Consider the following 24,980-nt stretch of genomic DNA (forward strand, 5'->3'; position numbering starts at 1 on the left):
TCAATGATTTACTAAAGGAGAACTGCAATGAAGTCAGCCTGTTTTCAGGGAATGAGGGATGACTGAACTGCACGCTTGCCGAGCAGTTCAGCCTCCAATCTGCTGCCCACCAGTGCAATTCGGGTGCAATTAAAATGCTGACACGGGGTGGTGTTACCTATGCCACCCTGGCAGAGGTCCGTGAGATGTACAGTCTGAGCGCAGTCTGACTCCATGGGGGGGGGGCACCTGTCTAGTGCCTGTACCAAGCGCTAATAAGCACCCGGCCAGTGCAGCAGAGCAGCTGACAGGCAGTGAATTCACCGCCTGTCAGCTGCTCATGTGAAAGGGGCCTAACAAAGATTTCTTGCATAACACAGGTTTGTTTTCCTCTGTTTTCAGAAGAGCCAACCTAAAAACTATCACCTTAAAGCACACCTGAACTGACTAAAATGTTTCAATTAAACAATTGTGTCCTGTCTAAACAACCTACTAATTAATATTGGTGGTGTCCCTATAAACCGCTGTTTACCCTGGTCAGGCATTTCTTCTGCTGGTGCTGGACTGGAAGTGCATTTGAATTAGGCATACACAAATTCACAAACCACGCATGCCAGTAAAAAGGTGCACTCATGCATCTTTGAAATGCCCAGTTGAAATGCATTAGTTCCTGCATACTGGGCATGCATGGTTCCTTAAAGAGGAACTATAACGAAAAGAGGAAAAAAATAAATCAATACATTGCAAAGTGAGAAGGTAAAAAATAGAAGAGGGGTCAGGAAATGATTGATATTCGCCATTTCATTTGTTTGATTCAAACTCAGCCTGCACATAATCCTCTTTACCAGTGTCAGACATGAAAAAAACAGACAGCACCAACTGCCATTATCTATAACCACACCCATTAACAATGTGATAGGCTAAAAAGGTGTTTTTTTTTTATAGATATACATATGCACAGAGGGTTGCGTGGCAGTTGGAAACAGCTGATATTTCCCACAATGCAACAAGGCTCACACAGTGTGATGTCAGGACCTAGGTGCTGACATCTCACTGTGGGAGGTGTTTCACGACAATATCAGCCATACAGACCCCCCCGATGATCTATTTGAGAAAAGGTAAAGATTAATGGGAAAGGGGATATCAGCTACTGATACTGGGCATGCCTATTGGTCCATTCATGTGGACCAACAGGAATGCAATCATTTCACAAACTGAATTTCCTGCTAGGGGCTTGGTACTATGTATAAAGAACAAAGGGTTAATAAGCCTTGGAAGATAGGCTATGCTTTTTTGTTTTCACTTAAACAAGTCACAGTTCTGAAACACTGCACATACTTCATACTTACAGGACAATGAGATTTGCAGATCGGGAGTGTTCTTGCAACAGTTCATTAATCCTTACTTGGCGATAACTCTGTGAGTGAAGATTAACAGATATAAATGTTATTGTTGCTGTATACGGTATGTCACACAAAGTTTTTTTTCTCTTTTAGTATTCCTGTTAGGGAAAGAATGGTAATATTTTGGCCTTGCTTCAGTAAACTTTTTGCCCTAGTTTTCTCACAGGAGATATGTTCTCATCTTGGGTCTTATTCATTTGTAAAATAAAAAACCCCAAACAGCACTGGATGTAAAAACAGTTACCTAGCTAACACAAGTTTTGTTAAAGGAATGGGTGCAAAGCGAGTAGTTTAATGTATGTTACCCTAGCAACACTCGCTACCTTGTCAGCATAAGTAACAGTAACATTTCCATGTACTCTTTGGGCATGGCAGCTTAACCAACATTTTTGCATATGCCCCAAGGTTTAATTATGAAGTACTCACGTTAGTTTAGTTCTAAGTACTGGACTCACTTGCAATAGCATATTGCCTTTAAAATGGATACTGTAGGGGGGGTCGGGGGAAAATAAGTTGAACTTACCAGGGGCTTCTAACTGTCCCCCGAAGACATCCTGTGCCCGTGCAACCACTCACCGATGCTCCAGCCCCGCCTCCGGTTCACTTCTGGAATTGCCATGTCCTCAATCCTGCTGATGTCACCAGGAGTGTACTGCGCAGACACAGACCATACTGGGCCTGCGCAGTACGCTCCTGGTGACATCAGCGGGATCGAGGACACGGCAACGCAGGCGCAGTGGTTTTCAGACTTTAAAGTCAGAAATTCCAGAAGTGAACCGGAGGCGGGGCCGGAGCATCGGTGAGTGGTTGCACGGGCACAGGATGTCTGCGGGGGACAGTTAGAAGCCCCTGGTAAGTTCAACCCATTTTCCTCCGACACCCCTACAGTATCCCTTTAACTGCAAGTGAGCACTTTTACAACCAGTAGAGTATTGTACCGTGTTAGCCATAAGTAAAAGCAAGAATTTTGAATCAGGATGATACCATTTATGGCCTAACTTAAAATAATAAGAGTAAGCTTTAGGCTGTGCAGCCTTCTTCAGACGTCAATGAAGGCTGCACAGCCTAAAGCATACTCTTATTCTTTTAGGTTAGCCAATAAATAGTATCATCCTGATTTAAAACGTCTTTATTTACTTATGGCGAACACGGTACAATACACTACTTGTTGTAAAAGTGCTCACTTGAGTTAAAGGCCATTATGCTACACTAAGCAACGGAAAAAGTACAAAAAAAGTTGATGAGTACTTTTTTTGCTTGCTAAATTTTAGGCTGATATGGTATTTTATCGGTGTGGAGTTTACATATCACTTGTGAAAAACCTCAGGAGAATGAGAGCATTTCACTTTGGAAATTATAGTACAACTCCACCCAGCGCCATACAGCATACAGAATTTTCATAGACTTCTATGCATTTCTGGGAAAATATATGTTCTCATGCCCACAGTCTTCAATGCATTTTTTGTGCCCATAGACATCAATTCATTTGGAGCCATTTTTAAAGTGTACCTGAGCTGAAAAAAAAAAGTTTTATTCATACCTGGGTCTTCCTCCAGCCCCCTTCACGCTGATTAGTCCCTCGCCATCCTCCTCCACTGCCTGCAGTATCAGCAATCAGGCCCAGTAACTTTGGGAATTGGGGGCTTACTATGCATGTGCGGCCCGGCTGCCAGGAGAGTTCTGCGTCTGCGCAGTTCTACTGCACAGGCACAGAACGCTGCAGGAACGCAATGGGGGAGCACGTGCATCCAGACTAGCCCCGTAAGGCTGAATTACCGGGACAGATTGCAGAGACGGCAGGCGGCGGACGGCGGCGAGGGAGTAATCAGGCCGAAGAGGGCTGAAGGAAGCCCCAGGTATGTATAAAACTTTTTTGTTTTTGTACACGGCAGCTGTTAGAAGTTTGCTGGAGTATGGCTTAAAAGTTCCCACAGGCTTCCAGCAATGACACTAGAAATTAGAATTGTCTGTTATATTCTGATACATAATAACAAAGTACCTTCTCTTTGAACATTTCAAGCTCAGAATCTGTTATTTTCCATGGGTTTTCTCTCCTTATTTTCTCAGCAGTGGATACGTCCTTGGCACTTTCATGGAGTCTGTAAGGTTCAATCATCTCTTCAAAAAACTTCCAGCTACAAAACAACAAGAACTGTCACATAGTGGCACTCAGATATTTTTAGTCATCTTGCAGTATTCCTGACGTCTTTCAATCATGAAAAAATTGCAAGAATGATAAAGAAATAAAGCAACCTACAATGAATATACAGCCTACAGCTTTTGTATGGGCTGTTGGCAAAGAACTGTTAAAAAACCCAAAACACCATATAGATTTAAAAATGGATGTAGACCCATTCGGTTTACTTGCTTTTTTCAGCAAGTCATTGGCTCCTTTAACACTAAGCTGTTACGCTTGGTGGTATATTCTCCACAGTCAGCACGTAGTGTATATCCTGACGTGAAGGAGGTACACACGCTAGCACAAGGAACCAGGATATCCCCAGTTTAGTGGAGGAGAGGACTGACTCCAACAGGAGATGTGGCGCACAGAGCAGGCGTAGATCCGAACAGCCACAAACAATCCTTCCACTATAGTGGCTCAGCGCAAGGTAGCGCTGAGCACATAAACCAGACCTCAGAAGATCAGGACAGGTAACAGAATGAACGCTTGCTTAACTAGTCACTGCTTAAGTCACAGCAAGCGTCCACAACAAGATAGACTGGAATGAGGCAGCCAATGCGATTGCAGCGGTGGCGTGCCTCACAAGGACAGGGCAGAATAGTCGGGAAATAGAGTCAAAGAAGGCAGACGTAGTACATACAAATATACAATAGGTAAGATTTCCTAGCGTATTACGATTACAGCTATCAATGAACTACAAACGACTAACTGACATATGTATATATCGGCGATAAACCGATATATGACATAAAGAAGGAACACTAACTAAGAACTGGAGCAGAACTAACAAGGATTCGCTACTTCTACGCAGAAGGGAGCGCAATCCACACAAGGCAACAGGAACAGGACTGACTAGCTAAGCACGGGTGACCACGATACGCGCAACCTACCAAAACGTGCTGAAAGCTGACTGACTGAACACAGGATATAAACAGTTCGTGTACGTATATATCAGCGACACTGATGTATTAACGTAACACGAATACAAGAAAAATAACAAACGCTCGTATGTGTATATATTGGCGATGAACCAATATATGATGCAAGACTAGCAAGTAACAAATACTGAATAAACAGAACAGGACTTAGAAGGACTCACTGACCCCTTTGCAGGAGTCAGTGCAGTCCACACGAGATCTAGGAGCAAGGGGGGCCAGAACAGAGTAACAGACTCATCTGAAACTATGATAGCCCGAGGAGCCCTGCAGGAAGCAGATCTTTATACTGAGGTCATCCAGTGGGAGAAGACATGCAGATTCCCACACAGGTGAATGGTAATTATTCAATCCTGAGCTGGCCAGAACTGCAGAGCCACTACAGATGGAATCAGCAACTAGTTTGAGTGCAACCCAAACTATGCAAGCAAATGCATGTAATGACATCAAAAGCTGCTTGTCTTCAGTAAAACTGCAGCCAGCAGTACATGCTGCAGACATGTTCATAACAGTACCCCCCCCCCCCCACCTTAAAGGTGGATACGAAACGCCTTTCAAAACTGACATTCCCAGCAAAACAATCTGACTGATAATTCATGATGGCCGGGACAGCCCGACAAGACCAAATTCCAGAATCAGTCACCACAAGACTGGACCCATCAGAAACAGAACCTACAAAACCATGCCCGTCACTACTACAAGCCTCAGTGTGATACCAATCAGAACCGCGATTTCCAGAAAAAGGCTCCCCGAAACTCTGAGCGATACCCACCGCCTTCCAGGGACTGACAAAAAATGCCAAAGCCTTTGCAATGCCCACCGGAACTGTCTTTACCAACACAAAACCCACTGTTGAACCAGTCCAAGGCACCAGGACAAGTTTCCTCAGAGATCTCCCAGAACACTTTGAAGTTCCACAGAGATCCCAAAAGGCCAGAACGCCCTTTAGGCTCACATGGAGAACTTTCAAGAACCCCTATGGAACCTAGGGCAATTCCAGAGTCAGGGTTACAAGGACAAATATCAAGATCAGGGCTTTCAGGGACCAGAACCATCTCTGGGGATGCAGGCAGACTGGCAACATCAGAACATGTCTCCACTAAAGAAGCATCTGAGCACGCCAACACCTTAGACACACTTGGGCATTCTGGCACACGGAGCACATCTGGGCACACTGGCACAAGAGAAACTTCTGGGCATGTCAAGGAACTGCGGACTAAAGAATGCAGGATCAGACTTAGATGTCACTGATTCTAGCAAGGTTATTAACAAATCATGTTCAGGGGCATTTACAAGACAGGACAAATCTTCTGATGTATGCACCGAACTAGACAGGGTTTCCACAGCTTCTTCTGGACTAGACAGAGACTCATCTAATACACTGGATTGGAGCTCATGAAGGGCTGCAAAACAAGTCAGTATTACAGCAACCCCCACTGAACTAGGCAAAACTGAGGAACTCACTGGACAGGAAGGGGACTCTGGAACTTCTGCCACACCGGCCAGAGAACCAGAATTTCCCAGGATACAAGGCTGGGTTTCAGGAACACTCATTAACCCGGACTGAAATTCTGAGATTTCTATTATTTTTTTCCAGAGAGTCAGAATTATCCATGTTACAGGGCAATACTTCTAAAACATTCAGAGGACAGGGCTGAAGTTCCCTGGCTACTGTGATATCAGAGAGGGACTCAACATCATTAGCAAAATCAGACTGTGTACAGGGCAAGGTATCTAAAACGCTTGCTGACAAGGAAAATGCTTCAATGGCTTCTGCTTCACTAAGCAGGGATTCATCAAGTTTTACTAGAGCAGACTGTAATTCCAAAACAGCTGCTAAACAAGTGAATATTACTGTAACACCCACTGAAGTAAGCAGAGCCTCTGAGTCTTCTGCTCGAGATCTTGAAGCATCTACAATACTGAGTGAAGCATAATACTCTGTAATTTCAGCTTCACTGGACAGAATCACTGAACAGTCCATATTGCAGGGCAGAACCATGGAAACACCTGCTGGACAGCATAATGATTCTGTGAGCTGAGTTTCATTGGAAAGAATTGAACAATTCATGGTACAAGGCGAATTCACAGGAATATTTTCTGAACAAGGCAATGATTCTGTGATTTTAGGTTTACATGATAGATGCTCAGAACCATTCGTGGAACTAGAGCAAGGTACAGAAACAGGAGGATCAGGACACAGGGCTTGTGAATCTGAACCATAGCTTTTCAACTGTGAGATTGGAAAATTCAGATGCTGGGGTTCCAAGGCTAACAAATATGATTGCTGAGACTCAGAAACTGATGTAGTGCATCTATTGGTGTCTGCTGGATCAGACAGGAATTGATCTTTATCAACACAGGTAAAATCTAAAGAAGTGTTTGAAGCAGGCAATAATTCTTTGATTTCTGTTTCACTGAACAAAGACTCATGAGTACTGGCTAGACTGGACTCAGAAGTCAGCAGGACCTCTGGATCCTCTGCTGAGAAATTTGTGCAGGGCAAGGTAAAGGAAGTATCAGTAGCTTCTGTCTTACTGGGAAGTAACACTGAGTTATCCATGGTACAGGGTGGAATTACAGGAACATTTACTGGACAAGGCAGGGATTCAGGAACTTCAATTTCACACAAAAGGAGCTCTGAATCAGCCAAAGGTGCTGAAGCAGGCGGGTCAGAACGCCAAATTTACGAATCCGGAGTCAAGTTCAATTGTGAACCTGGAAAACTCAGAGACAGAGGTTCTGAGGTTACCTGACTGGATTGCGGAGCCTCAGGAGCTGAGGAAGTGGAACAATCTCCAACTGACAGTGTGCTTTCCCTGGAATCAACTGATTGAATTGCATAAAAATCATCCAAAATCATTTCCCACACATCGATCAATGGAGCCACAAAGTCATACCCACACACACCAGTCTTTATTAGATTATAGGCAGACTTAATGCATGCATTCAATACTGATTCACTTTTAGCACTGAAGAAATGACAGAATGAACTTGAATCACTGTTCAATTCACAGACCAGAGCTTCAACCTCCCATTTCTCAAATGGAGGATCCCATGCACACTTAACGATAGCTGAACATTCAGGCTGAACACAGTTCACAGGTGTGGTTGTGGCAAAAACATGTATAGGGTTATTTAGCAGGCAATTGGCAGATTTCTTATTTCTAAGAGTCTCCAAAACCTGTAACAAGTGTTGAACTGTAGTATATGCAAATTTCCCTTGCTGCACAAATAAGTTGATTTGCTCAATACTCTGTAATATGTCTTCATAATCATATTCAGATAATTCATTTAAACAAGAATTTTTATTCTCCCTGGCTAACAACGAAAGTTCATTAGTAGTTTCATAGGTCCACTTGACTCCCCTGAATGGTAACTGAATTTCATCATCTGCTAATGGCGGAGTCTCATTACAGATCTGATGCGCAGTCGCTAAAGGCAATGACTCTGCTGGTTGTGAACGTTTCCTGGAACGTTTACGCTTATTTCTATGTGAGACTTTAGACTTTGCTGCCTTAGGCGATTTATTCACAGATGAAGGAAAGTTATCAGTACAACTATCTGCTTGCTGATCATTTTTGCAAGTAGTTAAAGGAACAGCTGATTGACAAGCTGCCAGGAGCTCATTAAAAGGGTAAGGCAAATTAGTTTTGCGCACCCAGTTATGGATCACAAACGCTAAAAATTCCAGCGGCCTCTCTTTCAAATTGGTATGATCCAGGACATCATAAGCCCACTGAAACAATTTCCCCTTAAACAAGATATAAACTAGCTGGGATGGCCATGTTGAAACAGGAGTAGCTTGGAGCTCGGGATTGGCCAGAAACCTGGTACATTCAGAAAAAAAAACGAATTTTCTGTTTCAGAGTTAAGTTTCTCAAATTTCTTAAAGGAACAGGAACCATAATAAACAGTGTCATATTTTCTGGAAGTCTCCTCCACAATGGGGATTTGTAATGGGGCTATCATAATGTTACGCTTGGTGGTATATTCTCTACAATCAGCACGTGGTGTATATCCTGACGTGAAGGAGGTACACACGCTAGCACAAGGAACCAGGATATCCCCAGTTTAGTGGAGGAGAGGACTGACTCCAACAGGAGATGTGGTGCACAGAGCAGGCGTAGATCCGAACAGCCACAAACAATCCTTCCACTATAGTGGCTCAGCGCAAGGTAGCGCTGAGTGCATAAACCAGACCTCAGAAGATCAGGACAGTTAACAGAATGAACGCTTGCTTAACTAGTCACTGCTTAAGTGACAGCAAGCGTCCATAACAAGACAGACTGGAATGAGGCAGCCAAGCGGTTGCAGTGGTGGCGTGCCTCACAAGGACAGGACAAAATAGTCGGGAAATAGAGTCAAAGAAGGCAGACATAGTACATACAAATATACAATAGGTAAGATTTCCTAGCGTACTACGATTACAGCTATCAATGAACTACAAACGACTAACTGACATATGTATATATCGGCGATAAACCGATATATGACATAAGCAAGGAACACTAACTAAGAACTGGAGCAGGACTAGGAAGGATTCGCTACTTCTACGCAGAAGGGAGCGCAATCCACGCAAGGCAACAGGAACAGGACTGACTAGCTAAGCACGGGTGATCACGATACGCGCAACCTACCAAAACGTGCTTAAAGCTGACTGACTGAACACAGGATATAAACAGTTCGTGTACGTATATATCAGTGACACTGATGTATTAACGTAACACGAATACAAGAAAAATAACAAACACGCTAGTATGCGTATATATTGGCGATGAACCAATATATGATGGAAGACTAGCAAGTAACAAATACTGAATAAACAGAACAGGACTTAGAAGGACTCACTGACCCCTTTGCAGGAGTCAGTGCAGTCCACACGAGATCTAGGAGCGAGGGGGGCCAGAACAGAGTAACAGACTGATCTGAAACTATAATAGCCCGAGGAGCCGTGCAGGAAGCAGATCTTTATACTGAGGTCATCCAATGGGAGCAGACATGCAGATTCCCACACAGGTGAATGGTAATTATTCAATCCTGAGCTGGCCAGAACTGCAGAGCCACTACAGATGGAATCAGCAACTAGTTTGAGTGCAACCCAAACTATGCAAGCAAATGCATGTAATGACATCAAAAACTGCTTGTCTTCAGTAAAACTGCAGCCAGCAGTACATGCTGCAGACATAATCATAACATAAGCAAACTGCATTGCATAGTACATAGTTACTATGAATTCACACGCTGCCCTGTAAACCCATTGCATGCTGTGTGTTATCCCAATGGGACCTGCTGCAACACATTGCAATCACTTTGATAGCCCCATAGGAACATCATTGCATGGCTTTGTGATGCAATGATATTGTCCGTTGAGACACAACAGACACAGTGTGAAAGGACCCTATATTATGGGAGATCATAATTTGCTGCTTGTTAAAAATGCCTTGGAGAATCCATCTCTTGCCTTGGAGAATCCATCTCTGCAAAAAAAGTGTTGTTGTTTTTAACATGGAGAGGTGAGTTACTGCCCTGCCCACCTAGTGATATAGTAAAAGAGTTGAAGTGCCACAGAAGATGTTGGCACCATGTGAATAGTTAGGATAATAATAATACTGAATGCTGAAGCCGCCATATAGGAAGCAGAAGAGGGTCAGGTATTTGCGGAGTCTCCTGCCAGACTGCATGCCTCAGACAACAGAGGCATAACTATTTTCAGGCAGATGTACCTGGGGATTAGTGTATCTTGACAACACAAAAAAGGGTTATTCCCTAATAGGTTTAACACACTAAAATTCCTCATTCAGAAGCCATTTGCCCAGGGGAACAGCGCCTGTAAAAAACACAACTTCTGCTACAGCCAATTAAATTGTAGTGTGTGGAGCCCATTAGGGAATATCCTGTTTTCTGCTCCAGGACAATGAGAATCCATCTCTTGTTGAGCAATAATTAATTAATCTAGGAGTGTTGTATCTCAACACAGGCGTCCCTGGAATATTTAAATGTGTTATATTTGTGGAAATTTTGTGCACCTGAAAATTAATTGCACACGGCACATAGACACTCAATAGTGTCTAATGGTGTAGTGTAGTGAGAAGACAATATACTCTGTACAGCGCTGCGTAATATGTCGGCACTATAGAAATACATATATATATATATATATATATATATATATATATATATATATATATATATATATATATATATTGTTTTGTTTCCATTTAATTCATCATCACAAATACTTGCTACTGACAGTTCCCAAAGCAGCGTTAATTCATAGTTGCAGGGTAGAATTTCTCATCTCTAGGAGTGAGATCATTTCATGCAACCAGGCCTTGCAAGGTGCCAAGGTGTCAGATGTGTAAGTGACAGAACTGAGAGGGATATGGAGGCTGCCATATTTATTGCCTTTTAAACAATATCAGTTGCCTGGCATCCTGCTGATCTCTTTGGCTGCAGAAGTATCTGGATCACACACCTAAAACGAGCATGTGGCTAATTTAATCAGACTTCAGTCGGAAACATCTGATCTGCATGCCTATTCAGGGTGTTTGGCTAAAGGTATTAGCCTATTAGAGGTAAGAGGATCAGCAAGACAGCCAGGCAACTGGTATTGTTCAAAGTGACCCCGAGGTGAGAATGATATGGAGGCTGCCATATTTATTTCCTTTTACACAAAGCTAGTTGTCTGGCAGCCATACTGCTCTATTTGGCTGCAGTAGTGTGTGAATTACACCAGAAACAAGCATGCAGCTAATCTTGTAGTTCTGACAATATTGTCAGAAACACCTGATCTACCTATGCTTGTTCAGGGTCTATGGCTGAAAGTATTAGAGGCAGAGGATCAGCAGGATACTGGTATTGCTTAAAAAGGAATAACTATGGCAGCCTCCATATCACTCTCATCTCAGGTTCACTTTAACCACTTATGCAGTTTACGGCACTATATCTACGCCCCTCAATGCTAATAATTACCAGTTGGTGCAACGTTCATGCTAATTTTATGGAAATGTTTGCAGCTTGGAAGTAGGACAATTGCTGATCTTGGTCCCTTTTTAGGGCTGGTTCAGACGGACGCTTGCGGAGCGTTTACCGCAAGCGTTCGGACCGTCGCGGTAAACGCTCCCATTCAAGTGAATGAGAGCGTTTACACCAAGCTTTTGCGCGCTTTTACCCGAACGCGGCGTTCGGGTCCCGATTTTCGCGAGCGTTCGGGCTGCCCCTGGAAGCAACATGTAGCTTCCAGGGAGCGGCCAACCGCGACGGCTAATGTTCCCCTACGGGAAAAAAAAACCGCAACAGCATCACGACGCGACCGAAGGCTACTGAAAGCCTGACCGCTCAGCCGCCGCAACGCCCCCAGACGCGACGCTACGCAGACGTCCGTCTGAACCAGCCCTTAAACTGCATATATTTGCATAAAACTTGCATCAGCTTGAAATCATTAGCATCTCATTGACCATCCTACTTAGCTCTATTCAGAATACTTCACTGATACTGATAACACAGGTTTAGAGCTCTTTCACACAACAGCATTGTACTTGAGAAAATGCATATGTCCTGTGTCTTCTTTTGCCCTTATATGCATTTTGACACATGCAGAGTGTTTATAGTGTACCAGAGCTAAACTATAACCAGCAGCTGCTGGAGAGATACGTAGAGGGTGCACTTCTCGTGCGTAGACTGGAGCCGACTGACGGCAGTGACGGGACCCGGTTCCCGAAGCTGCAGGCAGCGGAGGACGGCGGCGTGGGAGCGATCTGAGCGAATGGGGCTGGAGGAAGTCTCAGGTATGTATAAATCTTTTTTTATAGTTCAGCTCTGAGCCCCTTTAAAAATTAGGGCATGGAGACTACACATAAGTCTGGATGGTCCTATTGAAGTACCATTAAAAATGCATACCAATTTGTATAGTGTAAAAGAGCCCAAACCAGCTTTCATGCTGTACAAAGATTTAGGCATAGTTCACACTATGCTGGACCATTCCAGAGATGCACTGTGCTCTGTTGCAGGGTCAGTTGCCACTTCAGAGCAGACTTGTGCCATACACTGAATGAATAACAGCACATGTTCCTGTAGTCCTAATAGTTGTTTGTCAAGACCACTTCTCCTCAACAGGATCATGGATTGGTCTCTGTAGTCAGAACAACAGGGAGCCATGGATTACTGGTAGATGATTATTTTCTCTATTTCTGCCATATTTAGGAAATACATAAAATAGGCAGAAATTAACTAAAAACCTTCAATGGAATATGTCTTTAGTGCCATTATAAGTACACCTCAGACAACTCTCCACAGCCAAGAAGTTACTACCAAGGACATATAACAGGACAAAAGAGAAAAAAATGTCGAGACTCAGTATGTCATACCTTTCTTTACTGGGCTTTGTATTAATGTCTGCCACAACGTATATATCTGCAAATTGTATGCGGAATTTACTCAGAAGTGACGCCATCCTGTGGAGAGAAAATAAACATGCACTCTTACTATAGTTCATAGGCAATTCTTTTTAGGTACAATTTAGGTCAATAAAGTAGTGTTTACAGACTCTCCTGAAACTGTGTTTTATAAAGCCCATCTATAACCAAAATTAAACAAGGCACATTCAAATAGCAATCAGGATAATAGGTGAACATAAATAGTATTTACAAATAAAAGTGCTGAACAGAATACTTTTTTTCTTGGAACTGTAGTACAACTTCCTGTACTTTCCTCTCTGGCTGCAGCTGTCAAGCAGATCAGTCAAGACTGACCATGTGACAAATAAAAAGAACAGTAGATGCCTGAATACATTTTCCAGAATCGCATCATTATAGTATAAACTGTGTCATTATGAGGAAATGGGTCTTTATAGTTCACAGGAAGTAGATGCCAAACCCCATCACTCTGAACAGGAAATCACAGGCTCTGTTGGTGGTAAGTCTGTATGGAGGGGAGCACAGCTATAGCAAGGGCAGCTTTACAATATTTGTTTTTAGTTAGAAAGTTCACTTTCAAACATAATATTTGCATTTTATAAAAGGTTTACATTATGCGTAGTGATGATCATAATCAGCCAATTACGATTACGCTAAATTTTGCGTACATTTGCACAATTATGTCTATACTTAATTACGATTTGTAAATTCAAGTGATTTTGTATAATCCTTCGTAATTTCGCGTAAATTCTCACATCATTTTTGCATAATTTCATGCCGACTTTAGCAGTGTATAGCAAAGCCCCAATACATGCTATTGGCACCAAAATTGCTTCATCAGTTAAGGAGAATAGTGGGTAAAAGAAAACAGACCTTGTACTTTTTGAGAAAATTGATTTTAAAAATGACATTCTGAAACATGACAGTTAAAAAATCAAGTTTCCTTTGCATTTTTAGAATCAATGTTCTCAAAAACTTCAAGGTCTTTTTGAATTTTTTTTTATTTGAACTTTTAAAACGTTTTTACTTTTTTTAACTTGTTCCCAGTGTTCCCCTTAACATAAGTAGCAATTTTGGTGATGATAGCTTGTATGGGGGGCTTTGCTATTAACCGCCAAATTTGGCACAAAATTACGCAAAATTTTGTGTAATTAAGCAAAATTATGGATGGATTACATTTACATGCAAAATTAATTACAAATTTTACGATGCTAAATTACGATTATGCAACATTTTAATAATTACATCAGTTTTTCATCTTCAATACGGTTCACTTTTCCTCCAATGAAAGCCCTAAGTTTACAATCCTTCCATTTCTTTCTCAGAGTCAGAAGATACGGGATAAGAAGCGTCAATCCTGTAAGAAACAGAGATACATTTTGAATTCTCTCCGCTGCTGTAGGGATTTTAGTGCACAGTAAATACTGTGTATACATACTGACACTTGAATCTTAAAATGCTTAGAAAGACACTCCATTGAATGACAAGACTTAGTTGAACTTTATGATGGTCGCAGGATGGGGGATTTACTAAAGGGTTGTACAGTAAATCAAACTTCCATGAACTACGTGTGCAGAAAGGATTCCTTTTTCAAGCCCACAACTCTATTTTTTTACCGTACATTTGCTCTAAATGGAATTTCAGATACAGCTTATTGTTTGGCTTTTGGATTGACTGGAGAAGGATTAGAAGTGATAGAATCTTTATTAGATTTTATGACTGTTTACAGGGGCGCAGCAATAGGGGTTGCAGAGGTTGCAACCGCATCAGGGCCCTTGGGCCAGAGGGGCCCCGAAGGGCCCTCCCTCAACTACAGTATTAGCTCTCTATTGGTCCTGTCACTCCAGTGCTCATAATAATCACTTCTATAGATACTTTGAATAGCAGGGATCATTAACACACTGTTCACCATTCCCTTCTTGCACCTCTGACACTGTAGTTGCCATTGGCAGGCAATAGAGTGCTTGGGGGGCCCCATTGTAAAACTGGCACCGGGGCCCACAGCTCCTTAGCTACGCCACTGACTGTTTAGATTACATTTGGGGAGATTTTCCCCTCAATGACTGTCCAAGTGAGTATATATTTGAAGTAAGGCAAAATCTTTCCATTTACTACACAGACTTTTTTTGTAGTATGTAGAAAACATTTGAGCATGTGTGACTTTTTTAATCACTCTTTTTTAGCCTGTTTAGATTCTTCTCACTTCCTGTGAGGCTGCCTTTACATTTGTGCTGTGCAGTGATCCATCTGCATGGCAGCCTGCCATGGGATTGCTGCCCCACATGATTCCATAGTTCATATGACCCTGCGGCAGAGTGCGCTAACAGGGTCAAATGCATAGGCCCACACCCAATCAATGATGTACTTCCTGCTGAGCAGGAAGTATGTCACCGTGTTTCCCCTAAAGATGGCCACACACCATACAATTTTTTAAATATCTGTTCAATTTAAGAATTGCAATACATTTTTCTGACTATAACGTTTCAAAAATATGACCAATGTACCACACACCAAAATTGCTAGGGTGTGTATATTAATAAATTGACAATCTAACACACACCATACAATCTTTAGAAAGATTGAAGAAAAATATCTGGCATTCCGGATCGATAAAAATCGAAGAAAACGGGAAATCCGATCTGATTTTTCAGTCGAATGAAAAAAAGCTTACGATTTTTTGGGAGATCCGATCGTTTTTATCGAATTGCCGTAAAATCGGATCATTTTATTGTGTCATGTGTGGCCACCTTAAGTCTGTGCATGTGCACCGTGTCACACTGCGCTCTGTCCTTTACACTTACTGCGCTGCCATAGACTTGCATTACTGCAAAATCTGTGTGGTAGGCAGGGATCATGCGGTAACGCACGGATGACTTGCAGTGGTTATGAGGCAAATCAGCTACTTCCAGCGCAGCGTGACACATTACGTAAGTATGAAAGTCTCCACCCCCCGCTCCATAGCAGAGTGCATTTCCTGTACTCAGATTCACTGAGTACAGGAAATGAAAATCTCGCCCAAAGGTGACACAGACAACAACAAGTAGCAGTAGGGTATAGTACCGTGTTAGCCATCAGTAAAAGCAAGAAGTTTTAAATCAGGATGATACCATTTAGACAACAACAAGAGTCAGCTCCACCCCACAAGTCTTTGTTGGAGTTCCAGTTTAATAAATCGTCTCAATAAACTCACAAGAAGTTTTTGTTATTTTGCAAACAACCTTTGGCCTATTAGCGAATTGTATTTTCAGTTGTTAAGCAGTTCTCAGGAGCTTTATAAACAAGCTTTATTGTCTTTTGTGAGGAGCTGTACACTTTGAATATATTGTTGATGAGATTGCACTGTAATATTGGGTGCTTTAAACATGAAATATGCTTGAATAATGCAATCATATTGTTTATTTTAAGAACCCTCTCTACAACCATATATCCCAACTAGCAGAAACATCACTTTATATAATGTAATGCCCAGTTTCAGGCATAAATGTTTATGAAATGTATGAAATGAGCTTATGGAATGTATTGTTAAAGGACAACCTAAGAGAGAGGTATATGGAGGCTACCATGTTTATTTCCTTTTAAGCAATACCGGTTGCCTGGCAGCTCTGCTGACCCTCTGCCATTAATACTTTCAGCCATAGACCCTGAACAAGCATGCAGCAAACAGGTGTTTGACATTATTGTGAGATCTGACAGATTGGCTGCATGCTTGTTTCTGGTGTTATTCAGACACTACTGCAGCAGACCAGCAGGGCTGCCAAGTAACTGGTATTGCTTAAAAGGAAATAAACATGGCAGCCTCCATATAGCTCTTTCTTCAGTTGTTCTTTAAAAGAGTGCACTTGGCACCATTATTTTGGGCTCCCACCAGCAAGTAGCACCACTTAAATGTGTCCCCGTGTGCCAAGTATATGTCTTACCTCCATCATCAAATAACCACCAAACGTCAATCGTGCCTTTGTCCTGTTTTTTCTTAAACTGTTCACTAGCTTCTACCAGCCTTTGGTTGTATTCTCCACTAGGCATTGTTGGAATTGTATTAACATCTGTAAAGACAGGAAAAAATTACAGCTCTAAACCTGCATGCTTGGCATTGTATTCATGAAGGCAGGTAATAATGCTGAAAGCTATAGCAGCCAAGCAAACTTCACTTTTCACTCATTTGTATTCATTAAAGAGGGATTGTCAGCCACAAAATCTGGCTCTATTTGGTACATTGCAGATGAGAAGGAAGCTTGTCATCACTCCTTCCACATTCCTGCTCCTCATTGATTGGCTCAGGGTAGTTCAGTATGAAGCTGCTGAAACCTGATCCATGCTTGTGCTTACATGTTTACAAAGCAAGCAGCTCTGACAGTGTAGATTCGAGGAGAGAAAAAGAGGAAATGACATCAGAATTAGCTTCAGTCAGAAGGAATAAAAATGGAAACTACCAGGAACAGAATTCTCTTTATTTTCTTTATAAATTTCACTGAAATCAAAACACGGACAGTACAATTAATCTATTATATATGTAGAACAAGTATTTATCTGCTTATATATGTGTTTTTTTCCTGGCATAGTATGGCTGACCATGCTGCTTTAAACTGAAAATTCCTTTGTTGATACGTGTAAGTGAAACTAGTACAATGTTGCTCATTGCACTACTTTATACATAAAATGCGAGGGGTCTGATTTAATGAGATCTCCTGAAATCTTCAAGGGTGTCCAGTGATGATATCATAAGTGAATCAGCACACCTGAATTGGATTGATTAAAAAATGTATACTATTAAACGCTATGGATATGCCAAACTTGCTTTGGTCATATCAGATCCTATTCAGTGGGAGCTCGTTGAATAAAAAACTCATATTGCAGGTGCCTGTATAAGAATTCAATCAAAAAGCTGCTTATTTACCAATATTTCTGTAACACTGGCTAGGTTCCAATATAACAAAGTAAAGAGCTGGCACATTAAAAGTTAATCTTTATTGGTTCCATGTAAAAGCATATGGCCAACGTTTTGGAGCCAGGTAGGGCCCCTTCATCAAGGCAATATTTGCTCAGAGGTAAAAATCTGTCAGCCGCTGTAAACGCGCGGGTGTTTGCGCGACCTAGTGGACAGTGCCGTGCACAGCAGACTATCGGGGGGGGGGGGGGGGGGCTGGGGTGCGGCTGCATAGCTAGCATAGTTGCCCCAGTATAGGGAGTTTAGTTGCCCCAGTATGGTTAGTATAGTTACCCCAGTATAGTGCCCCAGTATAGCTAGTATAGTGCCCCAGTATAGTGCCCAGTATGGGTAGGTAGTGCCCCAGTATAGCCAGTAAAGTGCCCAGTATAGCTAGTATAGTGCCCAGATAGCTAGTATAGTGCCCAGTATAGCTAGCATGGTGCCCAGTATAGCTAGCATAGTGCCCAGTATAGGTGGGTAGTGCCCAGTATAGGTAGGTAGTGCCCAGTATAGGTAGGTAGTGCCCCAGTATAGTGCCCAGTATAGCTAGTATAGTTGCCCCCAATATAGCTAGTTTAGTTGCCCCCAGTGTAGCTAGTTTAGTTGCCCCCAGTATAGCTAGTTTAATTGCCCCCAGTATAGCTAGTACAGTTCCCCCCAGTATAGATGCCCAGGAGGGGGGAAGCAGCGCTAGAAGGAGGGGCAGTGGAGGCAGCGCTGGGGAGGGGGGAAATATCCCCCCCCCTCCCTCACCTGGGACCCCTCCTTCTGCCTCTCTCCCCCTCCATTTAGCGGTGGCAAGTGCGGGCTCGGCGGCGAGGAGACATGCGCAGAATTACTCACCACTTCCGCGTTCCAAGCGCCGGCAGCGTCATGTCGTCACAGATCTCCGCCTTCAATGCCGCCCACTGTGCTTCCGCTAATCAGGAAGCACAGTGGGCAGCATTGAAGGCGGAGATCTGACGACATGACGCTGCCGGCGCTTGGAACGCGGAAGTGGTGAGTAATTCTCCGCATGCCTCCCCGCCGCCAAGCCCGCACTTGCCACCGCTAAATGGAGGGGGAGAGAGGCAGAAGGAGGGGTCCCAGGTGAGGGAGGGGGGGGGATATTTCCCCTCTCCCCAGCGCTGCCTCCACTGCCCCTCCTTCTAGCGCTGCTTCCCCCCTCCTGCGCCCTACAGTAGGAACAGGTCTGGCGAGAGGCCAGACCTGTACGGCACACCAGGCAACATCCCGCGGCACACTAGCGGTTGAAAAACGCTGCTCTAGACGCTCGTGTCCAGCGATGTGTACTCAGCAGGCAGCATGACTCCCACCTCCCATACGGGAACTTATTTACAGCAACGAACAGATTTTTACCTCCAAGCAAACGTTGCCTTGATAAAAGGGCACTACGCGGCTCTGAAATGTTGGGCATATGCTTTTACATGGAATCGATAAAGATTAAGTTTGGATGTGCCAGCTCTTTACTTTGTTGAATACTGCATAGAGGGGGCGTCATCCCTCTATTTCAGCTGTTGCACTCCCTCTAGACACATCGGGTTGGAACCTTTAGTGTGTGCGGGACAACACTACAAAAGTGAGGTTCCAATATAACACAGCCAAAGAATGCAACCTTTTACCAATTAATAGCAGATTTTAAGTAAAAAATAGAGTCCAGATTTGATGGCTCACTAATGATATTCCCACTGGGGATGCCTTAGTGTATTAAGTGAGGGGTAAGAGCTTCAACTTTATGTCTCGCTTCCAAGATGGAAATTCAATTAACTGTAAAAATCACATATTAAAAAATGATCATTTCCACGCTCTTCAAAGGGCTGTGTCAGCCGGAGCACTGAACTAAAATCTCCACCGTGCAAATGGCTTAGAAAATGTCACTTTCAATTATTTAGTGGATGGACATTTATAGCCCACGTAATTTAATGGTATCAGTCTGCAGCACCTGAATGTGTTGTATAACGGTGTCCTTCAGACTTCCACCCATTCTTGGTAAAATGTCTCCCATATTTCACTTACAGGGAGTCGCACAGCTCATCAGAGAAGCAGCGGCCGCACAAGAGGCGCCTCTGTAGTGTTCCTTTTGTCCGGTCTGTGCCGTGACATTTATCTCAGATTAAAGAAAGAATGAGCCATCACAGAGTCAACGTAGAGATCACAGGATTTGCCTTTTATTTTGTGGAACGCAGTGTCTGGAACAGGTGTCCCTGAAACATTACATTTTATGCAATGTAGCCTTTTCTAGAATAAAAGGCTAATGTCATCGCCACTGCTCTTTTGCCTCTGCACATCATCAGAGGCTGTTGTGAACTTTCCCAATGAAAGTATTTTTTCATAGATTTTCAATCACTGCTGCATACTTGTAAGATCTTTTGTTGCAGACTGTCCTTGGCTTGGATTTGTCCCTCATACTATATCTTTTTACTGTTACCTGCATTTGTAAACATAGCCATAATTTATAGCACTATTTAAGGTTATTCATAATCTCTATTTCTCTTTAGCTGTCATGGCAGGCATTTCTAATGTATATTTAAGGTGAGATTTCTACTAGTTTGTAATTCCCGCAACTAGTAATGTTATGAACTATCAGGATTTTGTGTGGTGAGTCACAAATAATCAAAAATGTTCCTCAAATCACCCATCATATGCAAAGCAACTACAGTATATTGTTTTTTTATAAAATTCATTTACCCCCCTTTTTAAAGTAAAATCAGATCATCACATGACTTCCTGTTGGGATGTCCTTGTAGAGTAAATCCAGACTCCTTTTTGTACTTTCTAGGAACCTTGCTAACAGAGAAATGTGATAGTACCATCAGAATACAGTAAAATTATAATGCATTGGAGTGGTTCTGTGCCTGTAACTTAAAGGGATACTGTAGGGGGTCGGGGGAAAATTAGTTGAACTTACCCGGGGCTTCTAACGGTCCCCCGCAGACATCCTGTGTTGGCGCAGCCACTCACCGATGCTCCGGCCCCGCCTCCGGTTCACTACTGGAATTTCAGACTTTAAAGTATGAAAACCACTGCGCCTGCGTTGCCGTGTCCTCGATCCCGCTGACGTCACCAAGAGCGCACAGCGCAGGCCCAGTATGGTCTGTGCCTGCGCAGTACACTCCTGGTGACATCAGCGGGAGTGAGGACATGGCAACGCAGGCGCAGTGGTTTTCTGACTTTAAAGTCAGAAATTCCAGAAGTGAACTGGAGGCGGGGCCGGAGCATCGGTGAGTGGCTGCGCCAACACAGGATGTCTGCGGGGGACCATTAGAAGCCCCGGGTAAGTTCAACTCATTTTCCCCCAACCCCCCTACAGTATCCCTTTAATAAGGCAACAGCACAGCAGTAGTGTGCACACAGCTCTGGGTGTCAATGGGCTGTGGAGTGTCACACACAAAAAAAACCCACAGGAGACCGATGTGCTAGCCCTCAATAGGGATGTTTGAAGTGCTTTCACAGCAAGTGAGGAACAAGAACACAGGCCTAGCTAATGTGTTCCCTACCTATCTGCAGATCTGCAGCAAGTCTGACCCTGCTCTTACTAACAGTCAGCAGCCAGCAGAGAATTAATCCAATATGGCCACCGCAACTGGTTTTTGATAGGGGGTGGGGGGTCCAGGAAGGTGTGCTAGCTGATTGGCTGCCATGTGTCTGCTGACTGTGATGTAAGGGGTAAAAGTTTAGCTCATTGATGATGTATAGGGGGCGAATTGAACACACCAAATGTTTGCTATTCGTTGCTAATGCAAACAGTCGATGTTCGCAGAATACTGCTCGCCAGTGAACAGTTCGGGCCATCTCTATTATCCGTGACCCGTTGCATGTCATTACGCAATAACATGCACCAGGTCGCTGAGAAGAGATGCACCTGTGAGGATGAGAGCACACGAATTGAAGCAGCGCAACAGGACAGGTGAGTTGCTATGCTGACAGTAGAGCGCACTTAAGTTGAGGGGGAGATCAGGGGGGCAGCAGCTGACTTGGAGGCTTTGGGGGGTAAATATGCTGGGGAGGACAGGTGACCCCCAGGTTACTTTTGCCTCAGGACCCCATTGTGGCTTAAACCGATCCTGCACATAGCATTATATTACAAAGCAAATTTTAAATCACCAGGGCTTAGAAAAGCGCTTACAGACTGATCCACTCATATGCTGCTCTAAAATGTACATCTTTCAATATTTTTCTTTGTGGGGGAAGTGTTGGGGGGGGGGGGGGCATGCGCTCATTGGGGTTCTTTATCTAGTTAAAATATTGACATTTTAATCTATAATCTTTAAAGTAAGATATCTTCTCATCATACATTTTCTTTTATACTCAGCTAGATTGTTTTCACACAGCCAAGCATAGCTTTATATATTGCAATTGGAAAGCTGCCTTTTATGTATGGTTCTCTGGAAGTTTGAGTATTGCTTTTTCCCATTTTCAGCAGGATACATGATGTTTGTACTGCCACATCAGTTCCCTCTGACTTGGTGGCACAGGCAGCAATTACAGTGACAGATGGCCTGTCATGTAGGTTCCAAGAGTGGAGATTAGTAGCGCTTGACATCTTCAGTATTGTACAACAGAGTGTAATACAAGAGGTGATAATACCATCAAGGATTTGAAAAGTATTTCTCCATGAAGTTATACCTTCATATAATACCATGTAAAACAATTATTTTATAAATGTACACATATTCATATTCTTTTGATGCTGGAAAAATAATTAATCATAGATGGTAAAACTAGAATAGCACAATTACAATCAGCTTATGTTTTCTAATTACCCCTATATACCCGAGTATAAGTTGATCCAACTATAAGCCGACCCCCCAACTTGTATCTTTAAAAAACTGGAACAAATGTTTGACCCGAGTATAAGCCGGGGGTGTCAAAAGCCTCAACACCACTCACAGCCATGGTCGGCCACAACCATATATTAGAAAAGCAGCATAAATTCAGCAGATTGCAATAATACGCCAGAACATAGGCCTACAATGGAGATGGACATGCAAAGAGCTCCTGTTGCAAAGTTTAAGCTGCCATAAATATAAAGCAAGGAATGCAGAGCCACATATTCATGTATTTAAAACTTGATATAGGAATGCAAGGATTCCCACCAATTGGTAGACACTGTCCCTATATGCCTTCCATGGCTACAACTCGAGATGAGGTTAGCTGGGACCTCCCATGGAAATGTCAAATGTGTGGTCTCCCTCAGCTGATGCACCACTGTGCATATAGTGGGCCCACTGTGCAGGTTACTCAGAGAGTAGTGACTCAAGTATAAGCCAAGACCTCCACTTCTGGACCGCATACAGTAAAAAATGGCGCGGAGGAAATAATGGCGCACTGTTCTGCCGATTATAAAACGCTATTTACCGTTTTAATGTAAATCCATTAAAACGGTAAATAGCGTTTTATACTGTTATCTGTAAACACCACAGTGCATATCCTCAGACAGTGACCATCACCAGAAATAAAAATCATCAACAGGTCACTCACTGTCATTAAAAGCAATATACTTTAATAAACTTCAAATGATACCACATATACAATATCTTACTTTAGGGGTCCTTTTGACAGGGACCCTTAGTAGTAATAAGCATATAGTGTATATAGATACACAAAAACAGTCTCATGATCTCTTTGTACAATTGCCCAGTCTCCAGTTACCGTTCCGACCGGTTTCGGCCTTCCGCCGTCGTCAGGGAACACTGGAGACTGAGCTTTCTGGGCAAGTATATAAAAGATTACCTCCTCCGATGATAATTGAAATCGCCGCGGGCTCATTCACCGGCTGATTCAATTCCCCGGTGCGCTCTGCTCTGATTGGTGGGCAAGCGCCATCTGACACTGGCGCAGGGGTGCTTGGGAGTGACATACGTCACAGCCCATTCCCTCAATGTGCTCCTATTGGTCGTGCGGGTATCCATAGCGATACTACGCTAGCTACCAGTTCCGGCCAGAGAGAGTGTCGGGAGATGTAGTTAAAACATCTCCGCTCACTCGTTTGTTCATTATGCGCAGAACAGTTCATCTCATGTCCTGAGCGCGGATTCCGTACCGCATATCATAATACAACTTCACATTGTTGAAATATATACCTATTTAGTGTTATATACAGTATTATAAATCATATACAGTTATTCCCCAATATACTCTTATCATATATCTTATTGCACAATTTCCCATATAAATAGATAATCTGACATCTAGTGTCCAAAGTCATTATTGCACCTATGAATTATCAATAAAACAATTAATGTTAAAATCAATATTCAAACCCCTTGGTTGCATGGTTTTCAAGGTGAAGATCCATTTGGTCTCTAATTTATATAAATCTCTGTCCCTATTCGATCCCCTCCAGTCCTCTTTGAGTTGGTCTATTATACAATATTTCAGGACAGAGGGATCTTTATTATGAGCACTTTTAAAGTGATTAGGGACTGAGTGGTCTATTTCTGCTTTCCTTATATTATATACATGCTCATATAGTCTTCGTTTAAATTCTCTCTCAGTTTTTCCAACATATTGGAGGCCACAAGGGCACTCCAATAAGTATACAATGTACGTGCTGTTACAATTCAAGAAGGGTTTGATTTTAAATGTTTCTCCCGTATAGGTACTAGTGAAGCTGGTCATTTTTCTAGGTTGATTTAAACATGTCCGACATCCAAAGCATTTTTTACATTTATAAAAACCCTCCAGTTCCAAGAAAGTAGGCTTACATACAGATTGCTTGTACAGAGTGCTGCTCATGATCCGATTCTGCAGATTAGGTGCTTTTCTAAAGATAACTTGGGGTTTGTCAGTAATTAGCCCCGTTAAGTCAGGGTCTAATCTTAATATGGGCCAATGTTTATCCACCAATTTCTTTACTTCTTTATGTTGCAGGTTAAAGTCAGTGATAAAGGCACAGGAAAATAAATTATCCCCTTGATCCCTTGGTGCACTGCGTCCCTTAATCATTTCCATTCTATTTTTTGTGCCTATCTCATCTCGTAATTGTACTAATAAATCATTCTCGTAACCTTTTTCCACAAATCTATCAATCAGTACATCAGATTGTCTCACAAAATCTTCATAATGGGTGCAGTTCCTAAAAACTCTCAAAAATTGTCCCGATGGTATAGCCTTTAGCCAGCTGGGATGATGGCA

At 42.7% G+C, this 24,980-nt stretch overlaps 1 protein-coding gene across 1 annotated transcript in view; it reads right to left on the reverse strand.

The window, feature by feature from the left end:
- SLC12A1 (solute carrier family 12 member 1) overlaps positions 1 to 24,980 on the reverse strand; it is a 175,290-nt gene that overhangs the window by 354 nt on the left and 149,956 nt on the right. The window contains exons 21-25 of the mRNA XM_068272513.1: positions 16,834 to 16,959; positions 14,162 to 14,273; positions 12,869 to 12,955; positions 3,382 to 3,517; positions 1,329 to 1,396 (exon numbers count right to left, since the gene is read on the reverse strand). Of these exons, the coding sequence (XP_068128614.1) occupies positions 1,329 to 1,396; positions 3,382 to 3,517; positions 12,869 to 12,955; positions 14,162 to 14,273; positions 16,834 to 16,959 (529 nt within the window). The remainder of the gene's footprint in view (positions 1 to 1,328; positions 1,397 to 3,381; positions 3,518 to 12,868; positions 12,956 to 14,161; positions 14,274 to 16,833; positions 16,960 to 24,980) is intronic.

Source organism: Hyperolius riggenbachi, chromosome 3 (assembly GCF_040937935.1).
Source record: "Hyperolius riggenbachi isolate aHypRig1 chromosome 3, aHypRig1.pri, whole genome shotgun sequence".
Lineage (NCBI taxonomy): Eukaryota > Metazoa > Chordata > Amphibia > Anura > Hyperoliidae > Hyperolius > Hyperolius riggenbachi.